A 19,418-nucleotide genomic window follows, 5' to 3' on the forward strand; every position below is an offset into this window, starting at 1 on the left:
CTTCCCAGGTGTGATGAGTCTGCAGGGCTGGTCCTAGAGGACTCACACTCTGAGGTCCTGAGCCAAGTGCCCTTCCACGAGGTGATCGTCCATAGCCTGCTGGCCATCGGGACCTTGGAACACAACAGGACATATGAGTGTAGAGCCTTCAACAGCGTGGGGAACAGCTCCCAGACCTTCTGGCCCATCTCTATAGGTGAGCCTTTGCCCCTCCCAGCCCATGGTGGGAGGCGGGCTCGGGAAACTGCCCCAGCCCCCTGGAGGCCACGGCCAGAGTGCCAGAGTGGAGCAGATCCCAGCCCCATCGTGTTCCACCTCTTGGGGTCTGATTCCAGGCGCCTCCTGACCAAAGGTCTCCTGAAGAGGCCAGGTGGAGGAGTCTGGACCACATGGGACTAGACACAGGGAGGAGAAGGGCAAAGGGCAGCAAGCCGTGAGGCCCAGAAAGAAAGCAGCCTGGAGCGTGGCCTCGTCTGGCCCCTCCGCTCATCTTCCTGCGCTTTAACTCACTCACTAATTCACAAGTGTGGATATTTGGCATCTGCTATGTGCCCAGCACTCACTCGGGTGAGCAGTGCCTCCATGGGGCTTAGAGCCTGGTGACAGAGACAGGCAACAAGTGAACACAGTCCATCCCCACCCCAGGGCCAGCCTTGACAGCCTTCTCCATCCCTCTTGGACTCTTCCCTCCAGAGACACAAGCCCAGTCCATTCAGGGCCACTGTCGGAGGGTGGGGCTGATGGCCAGCACTGGGCACTGACGCAGGCTGTGTCCATTTAGAGGAAGGGGTGCCTTTCTCTGTGTCGCACAAAGGCTCCAGGTCTGGGTCTGAGAGGCCCAGAGCTGTAGAGACCCACAGCACCTTCCGACTTCCAACAGCCAGGTTTCAGCACCACTGTGTGGCAAGCCCTGGCGAGACCCTCTGGGCAGACGGACAGATTGGGAGCCTCGGACTGGCTCAGAGGTGGCCCCTCAGGTGCCTTGGGGCAGCTGCAACCAGGGCCAGATTCCGCGTGCAGCTGCCCATGGCTGCTCTGTCTCACTGCTGGTGGTCATATATTAAAAAGACCATACTGACATTTCACTGCATGCTTACCCTGTGCCAGGCATTGTGCTAAGCACCTTACAGTCATTATCTCAGCGAGCTCACATGACTCCAGGAGGTTGGCACTATTTTCCTTCCCGTTTGGGAGATGATGAACCTGAGGCTTAGGGAGAAGTCGCACATGTTCAATGTCACACACCTCCTAAGTGGCAGAGGTGAGATCTGGCCTCAGAACCATGCTGGTGTTGATGTGGAAAATGGAAGTTACGTCCTTCAAATGCATTGAAAGAACTAAGGTTATTGGTCTGGGAAGAAGAGAGCCAGTGGCCATGAGCCAGGCTTTCAGACCCTTAGAAGGGCTGTGTGGTTCCAAAGGGCCCTTGAGGAAGCAGCAGGGAAATGCTGGGAAGGCAGAGTTCAGTCTAACCTCCAGGTCTGTCTGTCTGAGCTGCCCAAAGGCGTAGGAGCTGAACACCCATCACTAGTGTGTGTGTGTGTGTGTGTGTGTGTGTGCGCGCGCGCACGCGTGTGCGTGGAAGCCACAGCCGGTACTAAGCCAGCTTGTTGCAGAGGCTCCTTGCACTGGCAGGAGTGGGTACTGCACGACCTGAGGGGTTCCCCAGCCACAGATGCTGTGACTTCGGGCAGGGTTTGGGGCGAGGCATGAGCAGAACTGGAGAGGCCGTCCTCCCCGCCCCTGGCTGGGGCGGGTCTACAGGAAGGCTTTGCGAGGGTCTGGGGCTTCTGGGGGAGAAGACTGCTCAGTCAACAGGCATTTACTGAGCACCTACTGTGCTCCAGGCAGTGCAGTGGCCTGGTCTCAGTGGTGGCGGAGGGTCCTGAAGTCCCCCTCTGCCGGCTCCCTCCTCTGCTCTCCCTTTCCAGGAGCCCACACGCAGCTCCCCGACGAGCTGCTCTTCACGCCCGTGCTGCTCACTTGCATGTCCATCATGGCCTTGTTGCTGCTGCTGCTCTTGCTGCTTTTGTACAAGTATAAGCAGGTGAGCCTGGGCAGGGTGGCGGGGTGGGGAGCCAGGCGCCTGGTGACCTGGGGGAGTGTCACCGGGTTGCAAGGATCTAGCCTTTAGCCCCCGCACACCCAGTCGTTCTGTCACCCATTCAGCCAGCCGCTCTTCAGCGGGCGCCAACTGTATGCAAATGTGAGTGTCTGGGTGCCAAGTGAGCCCAAACTCAGAGCCTCTGAGGCTCTTGCCTCGTAGGGTTGACTGTCTAGAGCAGGAGATGGCTGCAAGTCAAATAACCGGAAAAGACAGGGTATGGATTACAGAGCTTAATGCCCTCAACAATGGCAGCATGTAGATAGCATCACTAACCCCATCTTACAGAGTTGGAAGCTGAAGTTCTGAGAGGTTTAGACAGTGCTCTAGTCTACAGCCAGTCAGTGACAGAGGCTGGGTTTTAAAAAAAAAACATGTTTTTTAACCATCACGTGAAACACTGAATCATCTTATCTTTCCCTCGCAACAACCTGGAAGCAGGGAGTGTAGCAGCCAGCATTTTACAGTAAGGAAACTGGGGGGTGGCAAGGTTGAAGAATCTGCCCGAGGGTCCCAGGTGCCTCCCACATGCCAGCCCGAGGCCTCTGCCACCTTGCCTAGCTGCCTTCCTACACAAAAGATGGTGGCCGCTGCAATAGATACTGAGGCCTGTGGGAGGTCAGAGGTAGAAGGATCTCTTCTGTTGGTGAGGAAGGGAGCCTGTTTGGAGGAGGTGGTTGGCATGGGTGGGACAGACCTTGGAGAATGGGGGTGGGGGGTGTGCAGCAGGGGGAGACAAGGCTCGGGGAAAGGGTATCTCCGGGGAAGGGTAATGTGTGCAAAGGGGAGGGAGGGGGAAAGACAGAGGCGAGTTCTGAAAATACTGGTCCCTGGAAGAGGGAGGAGGCAGGTGGGGCAGGTTGAGGGGTCCAAGAAGTTGGACCCCATCCTGCAGGCTCAGAGCCATCCGTGGGTTTGAACAAGGGAGCAATGTGATTTAGGGGTGAATAACCACCTGGTGGGCCTCCTCTGCTGCCTTCTCTTCCCCACCTCGGGGGTTTTAGTATGAGAAGAGGGCTTGGAGTAGGCAGTGTGGACAGGATATTTGGGCACCCTGGGGGCCATGGGGTCAGCTCTCATGCTCATGCCAGCACCCAGCAAACGAAGGCCTCAGACCGAGACTTCAGGGACCTGCGTCCAGCTCCAAAACTGTTTTGCCATGAGACCTTGGCTGACTCACTGCCCACTCTTGTCCTCAGTTTCCCCACCTGTACCATGGTAACGTCTTCTTCCTTTGACATTCCAAGAGCCTCCTGAGAGTCTGGGGTTGGGAGTTGGATAGATGTGGGTCCTGTCTCTGCCAGTCTCCAGCTATTAGAACTCTGGGGAAGTTGGGAGTGTCTCTGTCTCTGTTTCTCCAACTGTGAAATGGGGTTAATAATGGCAGCCAGCCTACCAGGCTGTCGTGAGGATTCAACAACGGAATGTAGGTAGGGGACTTAGCAGGGTGCTGGGCACAGACAGAGCTCAGGACGGAAGCGGACAGAAGCTGCCCGCCCTTGTCCCAGGAGGAAGCTGACTGGGGAACCTGAGTTAGCTCACGCATCTTGGGACTGGAGGGGTGTCTGAGGTTGGGCATCTCCTTGACTACACACACACAGCGGGCCCTGCTCGTCCACCTCTATGGACAGGACTTAACTCACTCTTGTGGCTGCCTGTTCCTTCTCTGAGCAGCTCTGATTATTGCCAACTTCTTCTTTATATGGAGCTGAAAACTGCTCCCAGTGCCCCACAGAGCTGCCTCCTCAGCCCATGACACCCCTGCTGAGATTCCAGAGAAGGGTCCAGTTCCCTCTTCAGCCCTTTCTACCTTGAGCTGTCCAGCCTTTGGCCAGTGTTGGTTTGAGGGCACCTTATCTTCTCTCCATGGGACCATTTTTGGAATGTGGAAACACCTCATTTCCCATCCAGGAAACTCAGCTGCCCCCTGAGCCCATCCAAGGCCAAGAAAAGGAGGGCATCCCATGAGACAAGACCTTGAGGGGTCAAGATGGCCTTGGCCTTGCCTCAGGGCCTTCCACCCAATTCCCCTCTGCTTTGCCCCCTGGGGTTCTGAGATTTGCCTCTGCACTGAGAATTCAGCCTGGACTAAGGGGTGGCTCTAGCTGGGGGTGGGGGGAAGGGCTGTTTCTGCCTCAGGGCTGAGTCATCGCCTTTCTGGCCCCAGCCAGACCACAGGGGGGCCAAAGGGGGAGGAGAAAAGGTCAGGAGTCAGCAGGCTGGTAGGAGGGACTCAAAGAGGAAAGGATGAGATAGGGAGGAGTGCAAGCTGGGATTCTGGAGTCAGAACCGACCTCTGGGGACTGGAGGCCTATTGGGGCCGGGCAGGAGGGTCTCCAAGGTTTCCAGTGGGACATGTTGAGGTCACTACCTTCCTAAGATAGAGACCATCCACCAGCCCAGAAACAGCAGGCCTAGACAGGGAGGGCCACAGGACTTTGATGTCTCCCTGCCCATCTCAGTCGCCGAGGGGCAGTGGGGGTGAGCCTGGGCCTGGGCCCGCCGCGAGGAATAAGAAACATGGAGCACACTGAGTGTTCAGCTTGGCTGAACGCAGCTCACAGGGGTGCTCAAGGAGCACTCCCTACTCTCTTTGGAACTACTCCTGTTAGCAAACCTGGTTGAGGTGGCCCATCCCACCTTCCCTGTAAGGGCTCTCCCTCCGAGGAGACCCTCTACATAGAAGCCCTGGGGAGCCAAGGTGGCACAGAAGAAGAGGAAGGGATAGGGATGCCTGAGTTGTGGCGGGGAGAGAGCTGTGTCTTCCTCCTGGTAGAGTCTGGGATTCAGAGATCTGTGAGATCCAGCCAGACAATCTCTTCCTCCTGTGATCCCCCTCCCTTTCCCCAATATCCCCTGCCTGGCTGGGGGTGGGGAAAGGAGAGCAGCTCTGGGGAGGGGGCTGACTCAGGCCCAGCTGCATGGGCCAGAAGAAGGAGAAGTGGTGAGGAGGAAAAACAGCTTTGGCCACAGAAGCCCCCTGGGGACGGAAGTGGCCAGGGGAGGTCAAAGAATCCCTTCCCAGCTTTCTCTCCATGTTTTGGTTTAGGGAGGCACCCACACGCAGGTCCTGAATCCTCTGTGCCTCAGGAGGTTCCTCCTTTTGTCCCGTTTCAGACTCTCCTCCCAAGTCACAGCATGGATGTTAAGTTTAGCTATAGTCTCTCTCCTGAATCAGAACCTGGAAGTTCTTCCTTATGTCTAACTGCAGTCTCGTCTCCCAAACTACCATCTGGAAGCTCTCCCCTACAGCTATCTGGAGTCTTTTCTCTTAACCTGACACAACTTACAGCCACAGGCTGCCTTCCTCCCCAACACCCACTCACATACCCTTTAGCTCCCCTGGGCTGGGTGACCCGAGAAGGAGCCCAGCGGCTAAGCACAGCCCAGCTGGTCCTTGTCCCCTAGGGCTGACCGGAAAGAGGTGGACTGCTGACCCAAGGCCTCAGTGTCCTCCACCGCCCAAGCCCAGCTTCCACTTTCCACCTAAAGCCCATCTTCCATCAGCACTTCTCCTGGGCACCACCCCCTGGCATGATGCCCCCAAGCAGCTGCCACCCTGGGCAGGAAAGAGAGAGGCAGTCCCTCCTCCTCCTAGATCTGGCTCTGCCCTCTCCCTCTCCCTCTAGCTTAAAACAAACGCAGTGCAAAGTCCGTGTAAAGACCGGCGTCAAGCCCTCGAGGGCTTCTCATTGCAGCTAGGAGGGAATCCGCTCATCCTAGCGCTCAAGACCTTCCTGTCTCTGGAACAGCCCTCACCTCCCTCCAGCCACACGGGCACCGGCCAGTCCCTCGGACTTGCCAGGACTTTGCCCACCTGCAGGCCAATGCATCTGCTATTGGCTTTACCTGCAAAGTGCTTCGTCTGCCAGTCACCTGGCTGGTTCCTCCTCAGGCCTTCCCTGCCCTACACCTTCAGTTGCACCTGGCTCTCTCTGTTCCATCACTTTGCTTTATTTTTTTCACGGCACTAGTTGAAAATGTCCTCTCTTTATTTATTTATGTATTTATGTATTTATTTATTTATTTATCTATTTATCTATTTAATTTGAGTTGAATGCCTGTCTTAGCCCCCTGAATGCAAACGCCACGGGGGCAGGGCTTTCTCTTCTTTAATTCTGAATCCGTGGCGTCTGGCACAAATAGGAGTTTGGTGAAATATTTGTCTGGAAATGTTATTCAGCCTTAGAAAGGCAGGAAATTCTGACACACGGAGGAGCCTTGAAGACATTATACTAAGTGAAATAAGCCAGTCACAAAAGGACACATACTGTGTGATTCCAACTAAATGAGGTACCTAGAGTAGGCAGATTCAAGGGATACGTGGCCCGGGGCTCAGGGGAGGTAGGAAAGGGGAGCTGCTTAATGAGTAAGGAGTTTTAGTCGTGCAAGGTGAAAAGAATTCTGGAGACTGGTTGCATAACAATGGGAATGAACATAATTGTACACTCAAATAATGAGACTGAGAAATTTGAGATGATAAATTTTCTGTTGTATGCATCTTGCCACAATTAAAAATAAACCCAGACACTATTTGGATGGGAGGATGGGGGGATGGATGCATGGACAGACGGACATACTTCAAGGTCCCCCCACCCTCCTGGCTCGAGAATTACCAAGTTATCAGAGCTGTCAAGGCTCTCAGAGGTGACCCTGCTCACATCTTTCAGTGCACAGGTGGGGAAAACCAAGGCTTAGAGAAGGGCAGGTCACATGGTGAGGCCAAACCAGTCAAGGACGGGGCTCTCAGTGCCTTGGACGTGGGATGACCCGGGCCCTCTCACCACATCTCAGGCCATCCCTGCCTCCTCCCACCATGCCTTGGGACTGCCCACACCCCCTGCTCTTGGGGGTTGGGGATGAGATCCCACATCTGCCTGCAGGCCTGGTTGACTTTCCCCCCACTTCCTCTGCAGAAGCCCAAGTACCAGGTGCGCTGGAAGATCATCGAGAGCTACGAGGGCAACAGCTACACCTTCATCGACCCCACCCAGCTGCCCTACAATGAGAAGTGGGAGTTCCCCCGAAACAACCTGCAGTTTGGTGAGATGAGGTCTTGCCACCCACCATGCATACATTGCAGGAGCCTATGGGCCCTTTGTCGGCGGGGACCTAAGGAGACTCTGTGTGTGTGTGTGTACATGTGTGTGTGTGTGGCAGGTAAGACTCTTGGAGCCGGTGCCTTCGGGAAGGTGGTAGAGGCCACAGCCTTTGGTCTGGGCAAGGAAGATGCCGTCCTGAAGGTGGCTGTGAAGATGCTGAAGTGTGAGTGAGGGGCAGGGGCTTCGGGAATCTGGGGGAGTGGGTAGGAGCCCAGGTACCTAGGGGAGGGGCTGCCCTGCCATGAGAGACACATTTTTGGCCCATCACAGCCTGGGGGACAGGGCCTGGGATTGGGGGCAAGGACTCTTGGCTTCTTGAGTGAGCCCCAGCCTCCCCTTAGCTCCTGGGTGTGGAGGGGCTCTTTGGAGCCCCAAAGAGGCTGGGGTGCACAGAGGCCACCCTGGGCCATGGCCTGCCCACAGCTTGACTGCCTGCCACTCGAGAGCAGCTCAGTGACAGGCCATCTCTCCTCTCTCCCTCCCTAACTCCTATCTGTGTGCCCGCATTTCTCCTCTTCCCTCTTTTGGTCCCTGGTCACTCTGGGGCCCTGGGTACGCCCTGCTTGCTCTCCTGGGTGTCTCCCATCTGTCCGTGTGGCTCTGTATGTCCTGCCCTTCCCCATTGATGGGACCTGTGGCTCCATCTCCCAGCCACTGCTCATGCAGATGAGAAGGAGGCCCTCATGTCAGAACTGAAGATCATGAGTCACCTGGGCCAACACGAGAACATAGTCAACCTTCTGGGAGCCTGTACCCACGGAGGTGAGGGGTCCTGGCAGGCATCGGGGCCCATGGCCACCCCACCCCATCTTCCCATCTCCCCCAAGTTCTGGAAGGATCCCTATCTATCTCAGCATTCCTCAAATTCCCACACCAGGTGCCTGGATGGGTCAGAAGCTGTTTATGAATGATAGATAGTTCTGGGAGCTCTGATCAGTGGCTCTCAGACTTTGGTGGGTATCAGAGTCAGCCAGAGAGGGGAATAAGAGTGCAGGTCCCCAGGCTCTGCTGCAGGGAGTCTGATTCCGGGGGTCCGGAGGGAAGATCCCACCCAAAGACACTTGGACATTCACCACAGGGTCCACAGAGGTACCCCAGGGCCTTGACCTCTACGGAACTGTCACAGATATCCTTTGAAGAAGGAATGCTACTACAGTTTTTTGAGGTTCCTCTGCTTTAGACAGATGGGGTTACTGAGGCACAGAAAGCAGAAAAAGCTGCTCACAGTCAGTCAGGATTAGAACTCAGGGCTCTTGAATCCCCATTCCAGGGTGTCCTGTTGCCCTACCCCATGTCTGTTCACACGGGGGTGGGGGGGGATAAGGAGTGCACTTACCCCACTCTCTTGGCTGCTCTAGGCCCTGTTCTGGTCATCACTGAGTACTGTTGCTACGGCGACCTGCTCAACTTCCTGCGAAGGCAGGCTGAGGCCATGCTGGGCCCCAGCCTGAGTGTGGGCCAGGACCCCGAGGCGGGCGCTGGCTACAAGAACATCCACCTGGAGAAGAAATATGTTCGCAGGTAGTACCCTGGCAAAGGACAGGAAAGAGGCTGGGACTGGGAGGAAGCCCCAGGGTCTGTCCCTAAAGTGAACTCAGGCTTCGGTGGCTGTGTGGCCCTCACGTTCCACGGGGAGTAGTCACCCCAGCTTCTGTGGGCTAACTCAGTTTTTCTACTACTTATTTCTGTCATCCAACAAATAATTGAGGACCTACTATGTTCTAGGAGCATGTTGGGCAAAGATGGGGGGCTCATGGTCTGGTGGAGACAGGCGTTAATGGTATCGCCACTTGAATGTACGTAAAAGGTCAGCCAAGATCCGTTCAGGGCTCTAGCAAGAGATGGGCAGATCTTGGGGGTAATGGCCCTGTTTTTCCCATGCCGTCAGGGGCTGCAGAGCACCTGGACAAAGTCTGTTGGTTGTTGGGTGAGAAGGGGCAAAACAGTCTGTGGCCAGGTCCCTGATCTACTTGGGCCTCGGTTTCCCCAGGCAAGCCATTGGGGGGTTGAGCCTCTCAGAGACTTTCCGTCTCTGTTATTCTGTACTGCTGTGATTCCTGGAAGCCACTCGGAGACAAATGGACAAAGCCACATGGGGAACCAGAGAGAGGAAGTGGCCAGTTTCATGTCACACATGAGTCAGGGGCAGGGGTGGAGCCTGGGCTCGGATTCTGCTCCCTTGACTCCTGGTCCAGTGCTCACCTGAGCCACAGTGGTGTCCTGGAAGTCTCAGTCTTGGGGGTTGTGGGGCCTCAGGGCCAGGCTGCTGAGACAGGATCAGAACAAGAAGGGTGTACAATGAACCCCTATTTTAGCCACTGTCAGCTGCCAAGCCCGGGGAGGCAAAAGGGGAAGGAGGCCATTTAACTCCATCCAGTATCCTCGAATAGGAGGGCTGGCAGGATCTGCTTCCTCTTCTGGTTCTCTGACACCCCTCTGAAAGGGCGGCTCACACTGGGCCTCTGCAGGCTGGAACCTCAGGCCAGGTCAAATCAAAATGAGAACTAAAGTGAAGTATTAACTTCTTATCTTCAAATGTGCAGATGGGGAAAGGTTTCATACAGTGGGGTCACTTCAAGGGCAAATGGCATGGGAACCAATCCTGCCAACGGGTTCCCAGGCTAGAAGTATAGTTTCTAGACCAGGGGAGGGGATGGTTTTGCCACGGTCAGAGCATAGATAAGACACTCCCTTCTCTTTCTGGGAACACTAGAGTATGGGCATGGTCAAGGTGTGCATCTCCATCGCAGAGGGGACAGGAAGGGGAGACGGCCAGAAATCACACCTGTTAGAATACTAGAAACAGTAGTGGCTATTCAATCTAGAGAAGTGTTTCTCCAACCTACCTACAACTGAAAGCCTATGCTCACAGCCATCACCTAAGAGCTGTTAGAGACACAGCTCGGGCCCGCCAGACCTGCTGAATCAGAATCAGCATTTAGATGAGACTGCCCAGGTGACTCCTACACTCATGAATTACAGTTTAGGAAGCCCTCCTCTAGACCAGAGGCCTCCACTCAGGCTGCACACAGGAACTGCCTGGAGAGGTTTCAAAGTGTGAATGACTGGGTTTCACCCCTAATTTCTGAGGTGTTCTGGGCATGGGGAGAGTTGACAACTCCCCAGGTGATTGAATGTGAAGCTGGCCAGTGGTGAGAGCCACTGTCCAGGTGGGGAAAGCTCAAAGAAGGGGCCCTAGAATATCCTCAAATCCCTGCAGGGCTGTTATGGGAAAAGGGAGCCTACTTCTGTGTGGCCCTTGAGGGCAGAGCAAGGACCAGCAGGAGGAAAACCCCAGGGGCAGACTGGCATTAGGAAAAGTGCAGAACTTTGTAATAGGCAGAGAGCTGCCCAACGACAGAACAAATTGTAAGCTTCCTCCCTGGGATGGCCAAGCAGGGATCAATGATCGCTTACACAGAATGTGGTGGCAGTTAGGGTTGGGGGGGTTCCTTGTCAGAAAGGGATGTTCAAGTTGACCTTGAGGTCCCTGCCCTTCCCTGCTGATTGGAGAGGACACGGGGAGCTGGAGGCCAAGGCCCGCGCTGGTTAGTATAGCAATGGGGACCTACCCGCCCCCACATCCTTTTTCCTATATAGAGACAGCGGTTTCTCCAGTCAGGGTGTAGACACCTATGTGGAGATGAGGCCTGTCTCCACTTCTTCTTCAAATGACTCCTTCTCTGAAGAAGGTGAGGAGGCGCTGGGTGGCAGGTGCGGAGGGCGGAGGACAGGGGCCGCTGGGGGCTGGGGTGTGGTGGGGCTGCCCTGACACCTCTCCCCACACCAGACCTGGGCAAGGAGGACGGGAGGCCACTGGAGCTACGGGACCTGCTCCACTTCTCGAGCCAGGTGGCCCAGGGGATGGCCTTCCTTGCCTCTAAGAACGTGAGTTGGAAACTGGGTCCAAATGTGGTCATCCAGGGAGGTGGGAGGTGGCTGAACCCCCACATCTCCCGTGAGGCTGGGTGATTAAGGATGAAGGGGAGGAAAGGGGAGCACGTGGTGAAGGCAAGGAGGAGCCAGGGTGCCAGAGAGCAAGTGGGCAGCAGCCACACAGCCTCTAGGGGTGAGTGGGAGAAACCCATGCCTGAAGAGTTCCTCAAACTCAGGACGGTGAGGGCCCCAGCCTGAGCAGACCTGTTTCCCTGGGGTGCAGCAGGCCACGGAGGACCCCGTTTCCAAGAACAGGCCTTGTTCCTTCAGTTTTGGTCAACAGCGTGAACAAGACGACTATGTCCTCTTGTGAAGCACACGGTCTCGTGGGGCCCATAAAGGAAGCTCCCTGAGTTGTCATGAGGGTAGGAGATGATGTGTACAATAGGCCCAACTCAGGAGGTTCCCAGCAGGTGGGGGCTGTGACCGCCCCCCTCACAGCAGATTTGGGAGGGCAAAACAGGGTTACGGTGTGTGCAGATGCTTAGGGAAAAGCCTGGCACGGTTGGGCCCTGAAGTGGCAGCTGCTATTATCAGCAGCCGGTGGGCTCAGAGGCTGTTTCCAGCACCAGGGCTCATAGCTGCTGAGCACAAGCGGGTCGCCTGGCTCTGAGTCAGCTCCCACTGCTCAGGCCCAGTGGGCCACAGTGATGGTGGTTTCTAAACACCCAACTTTCCAGCCATATGAAACTTCCTCAGACCTGGATCTTGGTAGCAGGTAGGGACGGGAGCCAGGGTACAGGACCAAAACTGATGCTCACTCCCTCGACGAGGAGCCCAAGGCATTCTGGGGGGACCCTGGCTGTTCCCCCTGCACCTCAGGCTCAAGTGGGGGACGGGCCGAGACTAACTCTGTAAGTACTTTCTGTCAGTGCATCCACCGGGACGTGGCAGCCCGAAACGTCCTGCTGACCAGTGGGCGTGTGGCCAAGATTGGGGACTTCGGGCTGGCTAGGGACATCATGAATGACTCCAACTACATCGTCAAGGGCAATGTGAGTGCTGGGGAGGGTGGGCTGGGCTGGGGAGGGGGCAGTGAGCCAGGGTCCGAGGTGACCGGGGTCTTCCGTGCCAGGCCCGCCTGCCTGTGAAGTGGATGGCTCCGGAGAGCATCTTCGACTGTGTCTACACGGTTCAGAGCGACGTCTGGTCCTATGGCATCTTGCTCTGGGAAATCTTCTCACTCGGTAAGCCACTGGGCCAGTGCAGGCTCAGGCTGGGGCTGACCCGTGTTTGGTTACCATGGTGTCCTATACCTCACGAAGGATGCCAGCCAAGGGTGTTTGCTGCCCAGGGCAGAGGAAAGGCTGGTGGGAGTGAAGTGACGGGCAAAGCGTCTGAAAACCAAGCAGTGCAGCTCCCGTGTGGGCCGGGCAGATGCTCCATGCTGCCAGGCATTCCCTCTGGGCTGTTCCTTCATCTGCCTGCCAGTGCAGTTGCTGCTTCCTCAGATGAAGTTTTCCCTCCTTGTCTGAAGTGTGCACATCTCACTTCTGGAGTGCTAGGCACAGAGACTTGGGCTAAGCCCTTCAGCGAGCTCCTGTAACCTCTTATTCCAAGCCTGTGCTGGAATTCTTTGTGTGGTGTGATGAGGCCGGGGTGAATTTCACTGAAATTCCCAAATTTCACTGAAGCCTATGCCTACTGTAACTCTTATGTAGGTGTGGGTGTGGGGGCAGGTGAACATGAGCCCCGAGCATGGGCTCCTACGTGCTCTTGGCCTTTGCAGGGCTGAACCCCTACCCTGGCATCCTGGTGAACAGCAAGTTCTACAAACTGGTGAAGGATGGATACCAAATGGCCCAGCCTGCATTCGCCCCAAAGAACATGTAAGTGAGGGACCCCAGGGAGGAGAGAGGACTCCCCAGGCTTTGGCTGAAGGGGATGGAAAGGTGTGTGGTCCTAGTCTCTCCCTGTCCACAGTGTTCCAGGGCCAGGCTTCATCTCCCCCACAGTGGGCCAAAACAAGCCCATTTTAGAGAGTGCGGGATTTCCGCTGGTTTCCAAGTAGCTGTTCTCAGAGGTCTCTGAAATGGGACTGGTGCTAACTCAAATGATAGACTTTGAAGTCAGACTCTATTATTATGTCGAGGCAGACTCTTCTCATTTCTTATCTTGGCTCTCTGTGGTGTCAGCCACTCCTTCACTGTGTAACCAGCCAGCCTGCAATGCAGCCTCCTAACCATCTCACTACAGCTGGCCCACCGAGAATTGCCGCCTCCCTACCCTCGCCATGGCCTTCCCGTGGGCTGGCAGGCCATGAACTCGCCCAGCACACCTTTCCCCAGCCACTCGACAGAGCCGCTCCCGTGTCTGGCCAGGCACTTGTGGCCGGCTCACTGCCATGTTCGTCTTTTGTAACAGTCATCTCAGCCCGCCTCTCAGACCTACCTGCAGGCAGTGGGAGTGCCCCTTCTCAGTTCTAGGAGCCTGGGCAAGATAGCATCTCTGAGCTTTTTCTCCCCTCAGCTGTCAAATGGGCGTGATGAAAATAGCTTCCAAGGGTTACTGGGGAGATTAAATGAGATAATGCATATCAAGAACTTAGCACAGGCCTTGTGTCAGGCACACTTTTCACTAGGTTTCAGGACCTCTGCTGGGCAAGACTTTAAGGGTGTGTGTGCATGTGCCCACGTGTGCATGTGTGCATATTGGATCCCCAGACCCACGGGCAGCTTCTGTCCTACCTTAGATATAGCATCATGCAGGCCTGCTGGGCCCTGGAGCCCACCCGCAGACCCACGTTCCAGCAGATCTGCTCCCTCCTCCAGAAGCAGGCTCAAGAGGACAGGAGAGTGCCGGTGAGTGGGGCTGGCCTCAGGGTGGGTGGCTGGCTCCAGCAGGGCCGGGCTGGGCCTGAGAGGTCAGGACTGACCACCCCCGACTCTCCCACCCTCAGAACTACACCAACTTGCCAAGCAGCAGCAGCAGCAGCAGCAGCAGCAGCAGCAGCAGCAGCTGCCGCACTGGCAGTGGCGGTGGCAGCAGTAGTGAGCCCGAGGAGGAGAGCTCTAGCGAGCACCTGGCCTGCTGTGAGCAGGGGGATATCGCCCAGCCCCTGCTGCAGCCCAACAACTACCAGTTCTGCTGAGGGGACAACAGGGAAGCGCCGCTTTCCCCTTCCTCCAAGCTTCAACTCCTCCGTGGATGGGGCACCACGGGGAGAACCTACAGACTCTGCCCTTGGTCATTTCACTCAACAGCCCAGCCCAGCTCTGAAACTCAGGAACGTGAGATCCACGGGGGTCTCGGGAGGACCCCGCTTCCAGGGCCTGGGCCATCACTGCCAATCAGGGGCTACGGCTGAGCCCCCCACCCCGCCCACTGTTCTCAATGCTATGGCCTCATGTTTGCTATGCCGACTGGGAGAACCCCCAGCTCACTCTTAACCTTGTTCTCACTTCCAGGAACCCCTTTCCCTAACTCCCTTGCCTCACTGGAAATGGACTGATTTTACGGCCATGAAGTGCCCTAACATTGAGAAGACAAGGCTCCTTAGGCCTTGGCAGAGGACCCCCCCTGTAGCCAAGTGAAACGGCAAGAGCAGACAGGTGCTCAGAGACTGTGCCTGGCCCAGTGCCTGAGAGCAGGGGGGGGCTCTTTTTTAAGAATGAACTGTACCTCCTAGTCCCTGCCCTTTGGCCTTCTCTCTACAGCCCCACCCTCCCTGGATCTGGTCCCTAGAACGAGCCAGGTGGCAGCTAAAAGTTCGGGGTTCTGCCCCCCCCCCACCCTGTCGTTCTGAGCTGGAAGGCAGGGGACCCGTGTGGCTGGCCACACCAAGCAAGCAGCACACACTCCGACAAGCTGACTCCTCTTAACTAACAGTCACACTGCAGGACGTCTCTGTCATTAAACTAACAGCATTAACACAGCTGGCCTCTGGTTCTTTGTGCCACACGAGGGCCTGCGGATTCCCTGGGACCTCCTTCCATCCTTCTTCATGTCCAGTGACCAGCTCAGCACCTTGGCCGTTCAACCACACTGTGCCCCACACAAGGAGCGTGGAATTGATTCTTGCTTCACCAAAACAGATAATTTAATAAATTTTATTCTTGGCAGGGGAAGGAGGGGAAAAAAGCCACCTACTCCACTCCTCTCAATAAATTAAATAACACACGGCCAATTCCCGTGCCCTAAGCAAACCTTAGGCACTTGAGCCAGTCCCGCTGTTTCCTCATGGCCCAGTCTGCTTCCCCTTCACAGAAGGGAGTTTTTCCTACTGCCGCCAGGTTATGTCATGCCAGTGGGCCACATCCCTTCTGTGGTGAGGATCCAGGGCCCAGAAAAGATGTGGGGTGCAGCAGCAGTGGCCAGGGAAAGGAGGAAGGGGGTCCTCTTCCTTAAAGCTCAGGGCAGAGAAGACAGTCCTGGAAGAGAGCGGTGGCTGTTTCTCCTTCCTCAGCTTCCCCCAAATCTGGGTGCAGGAAGAGTAGGAAGGAAATGCATCCCCCCTCTGGGAAAATCAAGAGCCCAAAGGGACCCCTAGAGCTAATGAGGCCCCAAAGGCCCCCAAGTCAAAGGCAACAGGCTAAAAGGAAGTTGTGTGGCCACAGGGGCTGGAAAGAGTGTTCCCTGGGGTGGGAAGAGCTACCTCAGTGGCCTTCCCCCCGGAAGGCCGGACTCCGCTTCAGCCCACCCCAGGACCTCGACCCGGACCCGCAGCAGGCCCCAGGGAAGCCATCCGCTACCAGCATTCCCTCAGCCTCCGTTCCCCTCTGTTGAACATCCTATATCCCCTAAGTGCTCTCTGGGGCTAGTAAGGAGTGTCCTGGTGCTTCTCCTGACCCCCAGGAGATTGAGAACCATGGCTCCCGTGCCCCACCATGCTCAGAAAGGGAAGCTCTTTGGTCAGTCCCAGCATCAGAGGCCTCCCCAAAGGTGAACATTCCCGCTGGTTCCCTGGATGGATCTGCCTCGGGCAAAGGCCTCACTATGGCTTGAGATGGTGCAGTCCCAGTCCCGGTGCAAGAGCCTGGCTTATACTGTCACTGCAGCCACCTCCTCTTCCTCACCCTCTTCCTCAGCCTCTGTCTTGATCTGAGCAACCCCAAGGCGGTAGAGGGTGTCGCGGATGACCACCTCGCCAGGCTGGCAGCTCTGCACGATGTCATGGATCTGCCGGTTGACGATTTCGCGGCTGGTGAGGAAGTCCATGAGGCGGTTGTAGAGGTAATAGTGGGTGGCATTGTCAAAGGCAATGGGCCGCTGGCGGACACTGTTTGGTTTGCTGTCTGCAATGGAGGCCAGGATGGCTGCGTAGGGTGCTAACTCAGGGCATAGGGCTGAAGAGTGGTGCCCGGTACTGGGGTCACCAAGACTGGACTGTGTGTCTATATGGACAATGTGCCGTGCGGCAGTCTTGGTGGCCGGGTGCTGGACGGAGTGCTCAGCCTCCATCACGTCCACAGTATAATGCTGGTCCAAGAGCTCTGGGCAGGATACGCTCTAGAGGAGAGAGAAGAAACCACTCTGACATGAGGGAATGACTGAGGCAGAAGCTGTGTGGTGGGGGAGAATGAAGGCTGTGGGGTCAGTCGGCCCAGTAAACCCTCACGTCTCCACATATGCCTACATCTCCTGGGGCAAGTCCCCTCTCTTCTTCCTCGGTGCCTCTGTCTCCTCGTGAGGACGGGGACAGCAACAGAGGCCACCTCCCAGAACAGATGTTGGATTACCTGAGCTGTTATCACTTACTACTGTGCCTAGTCAATTCAGGCTGGGGCTGCGGGGAGTGGGGAGAAGGGGGCCCTCGCTGAGGCTCACTCGCCTTTCGGCAGTGCCCAGCACAAGCTCGCAGAGCCAGTGAGTCCAGGGAATAAGGAAAAGATGAATGATGACAATGATGTCCCCCTTTTTCCTGTTGCCGGTCCTAACATGTCTTCCAGCAAAGGGCAAATGTGTCTGGTAAGAATCACTGCCTGGTTCAAAGCACCAAAAAGCAGAGACAAGGGCTCTGCCTCTAATCTCCTTTTGTGACACTGGATAAGTCCACCTCCCTTCTCTGGACCTTACTCTACCCTTTTAGTAAGAAGAGTAGATTGGATACGACCGGTGTTTTCTAAGCCTCTGTACCTCTAGATCATAACAGGTATGCCATGCGGTATATTCATGGTCAAATCCAACACCTGGCTGGTCTGGGTCTTTAGTACACCAACACGCATGATGTCTCCAAAAAGCGGCAATTTTCTAGGCTTATCTGGAGGGCAACTCCTTTGACTCCAAAATATCTGTGTTTGGGACATCCTGGGCACTCTTCAGTGACATGCTGTGGCCTCACACGTACAGGGATTGGTCAGTAAAAATTTGTGGAGTACATGCTGGTTCAGAGCATCAAGACAAAATAGTAGCGGAGACAAAGGATGCTGGAGATGGTTCCCGTAAGGCCTTCCCAAAGAACCAGGAGGTGAAACATGGTGAGTCTGTGGGATTTATTCCAGCTCCTCAGAAGGGAACTCACCACAGGTGGCTCCGCAGGACTAGAGAAGCAGCCCTGGTTCCTCCCCCACATCTGGTTGGTCAGCTCTGGGTAGCAGAGGTCAGCACACAGGGCCACTGGTGTGGCCATGTCTACCACGTAGACAGGTGGCCAATGGCGGGAAGAGACCAGCAGATCCACATGGTCGCGGGCACTTTCGCCCCGCACGAGATACTTGGAGCCACAGATCACCTGGGCAGGGAGATGGGAGGACACAGCACAGCCAATCAGCAGACAGACTGAGTTGAGTCTTCACTGCCTTCTTCCCAGGAATAATCAGGTTTTGTGACTAAAGCCATGGCCGTCCTGCCAGAGCCCGTCACATCCTGCTTCCTACTTCTGTCCCTAATTGAAGTTGTTAGTTCGTCCCCGACTTTCTGAGAGAATAGCTGGGACCGTTTGGTCTTCAACTGAGGCTGAGAGGCCCCAAGGGCATCTGCTCCAAACCCCACCCTCCACACTAACAAGCACTGTCGAGTCCAGTGGCTCCGATTCCCAGCCACACAGCACCGCCAGCTAACAGCTGGTTCAAGATGGAGGTTCCAGGGCCCCACTCTAAACCTAAGGAATTAACCTCTGGGGGTGGGGCCTGAGCATCTGTATTTTGAGCAGCTCTCCGGCAGACCCGGATATGTTGCCCAATGTTAACCAGGAAACACCTCCACCAACAGGGCCCCCCGCCCCCAGATGCCACTTCATTGCTGAGGAACTCTGTGTACAGTGGGGAATCCTGCATCTGCCTCCACCTCCCTACCTTCACCCCTACCAGTCCTGGCTATCACCTCCTAGTAACCCTGCTCGCCTATCACAGCCCTGAGCTCTGCAGCTCTCACAGCCCTGTGTGGTCAAATGCTTCCCACGAGACAGTCCCCAGTCACATGAGCACAGTCCTCTGAGCAGGCTCTGTTCTGCCAGGGAGAGACATCAAGTCTGTCCTTCAGACGCAGCTTTTGTCAAAGAAGCTGATAATCAGATTCTCTTTGGCTAGCCAGTCGCCATGTCCGCTCACACACCTGAATTAACGGAAGGCTGTGCTGGCAATCTCTGCCCTGTTTAAATACTCGTTCAAGGGGTTTTCAACCCCAGCGTCTTCCTTGGCCTGCTTTGTCATACGGCGCGCAACCTTCCCAGAGTCATCCCAGTGTCTACCCTGTTCAGGCTCTACTGACATAAGGCGTGCTCTTCTTAAACCAAAATCTGTACTACGGCCTCCCCAGTTCCCACTCAGAACTGTCCAGTGGGCCCTTCATCACTCTCAGAAGGAAACCCAGACTGCTACTGTGGCCTACAAAGCTCTACATGATCTGGCCTCTGGTGACCCTTCCAACCTTCCTCCTCTGGGCTCACTAGGCTTCTCCACTCAGGACTTAGTGGTCAACCCCTCCCTCTGCTGGAACATTACTTCCACAGCTTATCACTGGCTGCTCCAGACAGCAGGTCCCTCTCTGTTATCTTTTATCTCAGGTCTCATCTAGTTCCTTCAGAGTTAGCGCCATAAGCCATGGTGGCTTTATTTCCACTCTAGAATGAGATCATCTAGTGGAGGAATGACATCTTCAGCACTCACCTCTGAATCCTCAACGGCTATGCAGGGCCACCAGCATGTGGAAAGGGGATTAATCCTCATTGGTGACAATGCAGGCTCCCTTCCTAGTGCAAACGCTGGCAACTGACCCCTAAGGAGCTACTCCGCAGGCTGCCCAGTGACCTAAGTGCCAGCTCCCACAGGATGAGCTGGATCAACCAGATTCCCTGTGTGGACAATCTGGTGTGGACAAATTCACAGTATTTTTCTTAT

General features: G+C 55.7%; 2 protein-coding genes across 10 annotated transcripts in view; one reads left to right on the forward strand and one right to left on the reverse strand.

Moving 5' to 3' along the window:
* CSF1R (colony stimulating factor 1 receptor) overlaps window positions 1-15,016 on the forward strand; it is a 29,652-nt gene extending 14,636 nt beyond the window's left edge. The window contains exons 9-21 of the mRNA XM_043598161.1: window positions 9-196; window positions 1,932-2,047; window positions 7,021-7,147; window positions 7,265-7,369; window positions 7,858-7,968; window positions 8,565-8,727; window positions 10,807-10,898; window positions 10,997-11,094; window positions 12,015-12,137; window positions 12,218-12,329; window positions 12,872-12,971; window positions 13,835-13,943; window positions 14,042-15,016. Coding sequence (XP_043454096.1) covers window positions 9-196; window positions 1,932-2,047; window positions 7,021-7,147; window positions 7,265-7,369; window positions 7,858-7,968; window positions 8,565-8,727; window positions 10,807-10,898; window positions 10,997-11,094; window positions 12,015-12,137; window positions 12,218-12,329; window positions 12,872-12,971; window positions 13,835-13,943; window positions 14,042-14,233 — 1,636 coding nt within the window. The 3' untranslated portion in view covers window positions 14,234-15,016. The remainder of the gene's footprint in view (window positions 1-8; window positions 197-1,931; window positions 2,048-7,020; window positions 7,148-7,264; window positions 7,370-7,857; window positions 7,969-8,564; window positions 8,728-10,806; window positions 10,899-10,996; window positions 11,095-12,014; window positions 12,138-12,217; window positions 12,330-12,871; window positions 12,972-13,834; window positions 13,944-14,041) is intronic.
* Window positions 15,017-15,177: 161 nt separating this feature from the next.
* The window catches only part of HMGXB3 (HMG-box containing 3), a 47,563-nt gene continuing 43,322 nt past the window's right edge, over window positions 15,178-19,418 (reverse strand). For 8 of the 9 annotated variants that reach the window (XM_043598142.1, XM_043598123.1, XM_043598094.1 and 5 more), the window contains 2 exons: window positions 17,603-17,812; window positions 15,178-16,590 (listed from right to left, as the gene is read on the reverse strand). In XM_043598142.1, the coding sequence (XP_043454077.1) occupies window positions 16,123-16,590; window positions 17,603-17,812 (678 nt within the window). In that variant the 3' untranslated portion in view covers window positions 15,178-16,122. The remainder of the gene's footprint in view (window positions 16,591-17,602; window positions 17,813-19,418) is intronic. The other variant, XM_043598133.1, reaches the window with a different exon arrangement.

The sequence above is a fragment of the Prionailurus bengalensis genome, chromosome A1 (assembly GCF_016509475.1).
Source record: "Prionailurus bengalensis isolate Pbe53 chromosome A1, Fcat_Pben_1.1_paternal_pri, whole genome shotgun sequence".
Taxonomy (NCBI): Eukaryota; Metazoa; Chordata; class Mammalia; order Carnivora; family Felidae; genus Prionailurus; species Prionailurus bengalensis.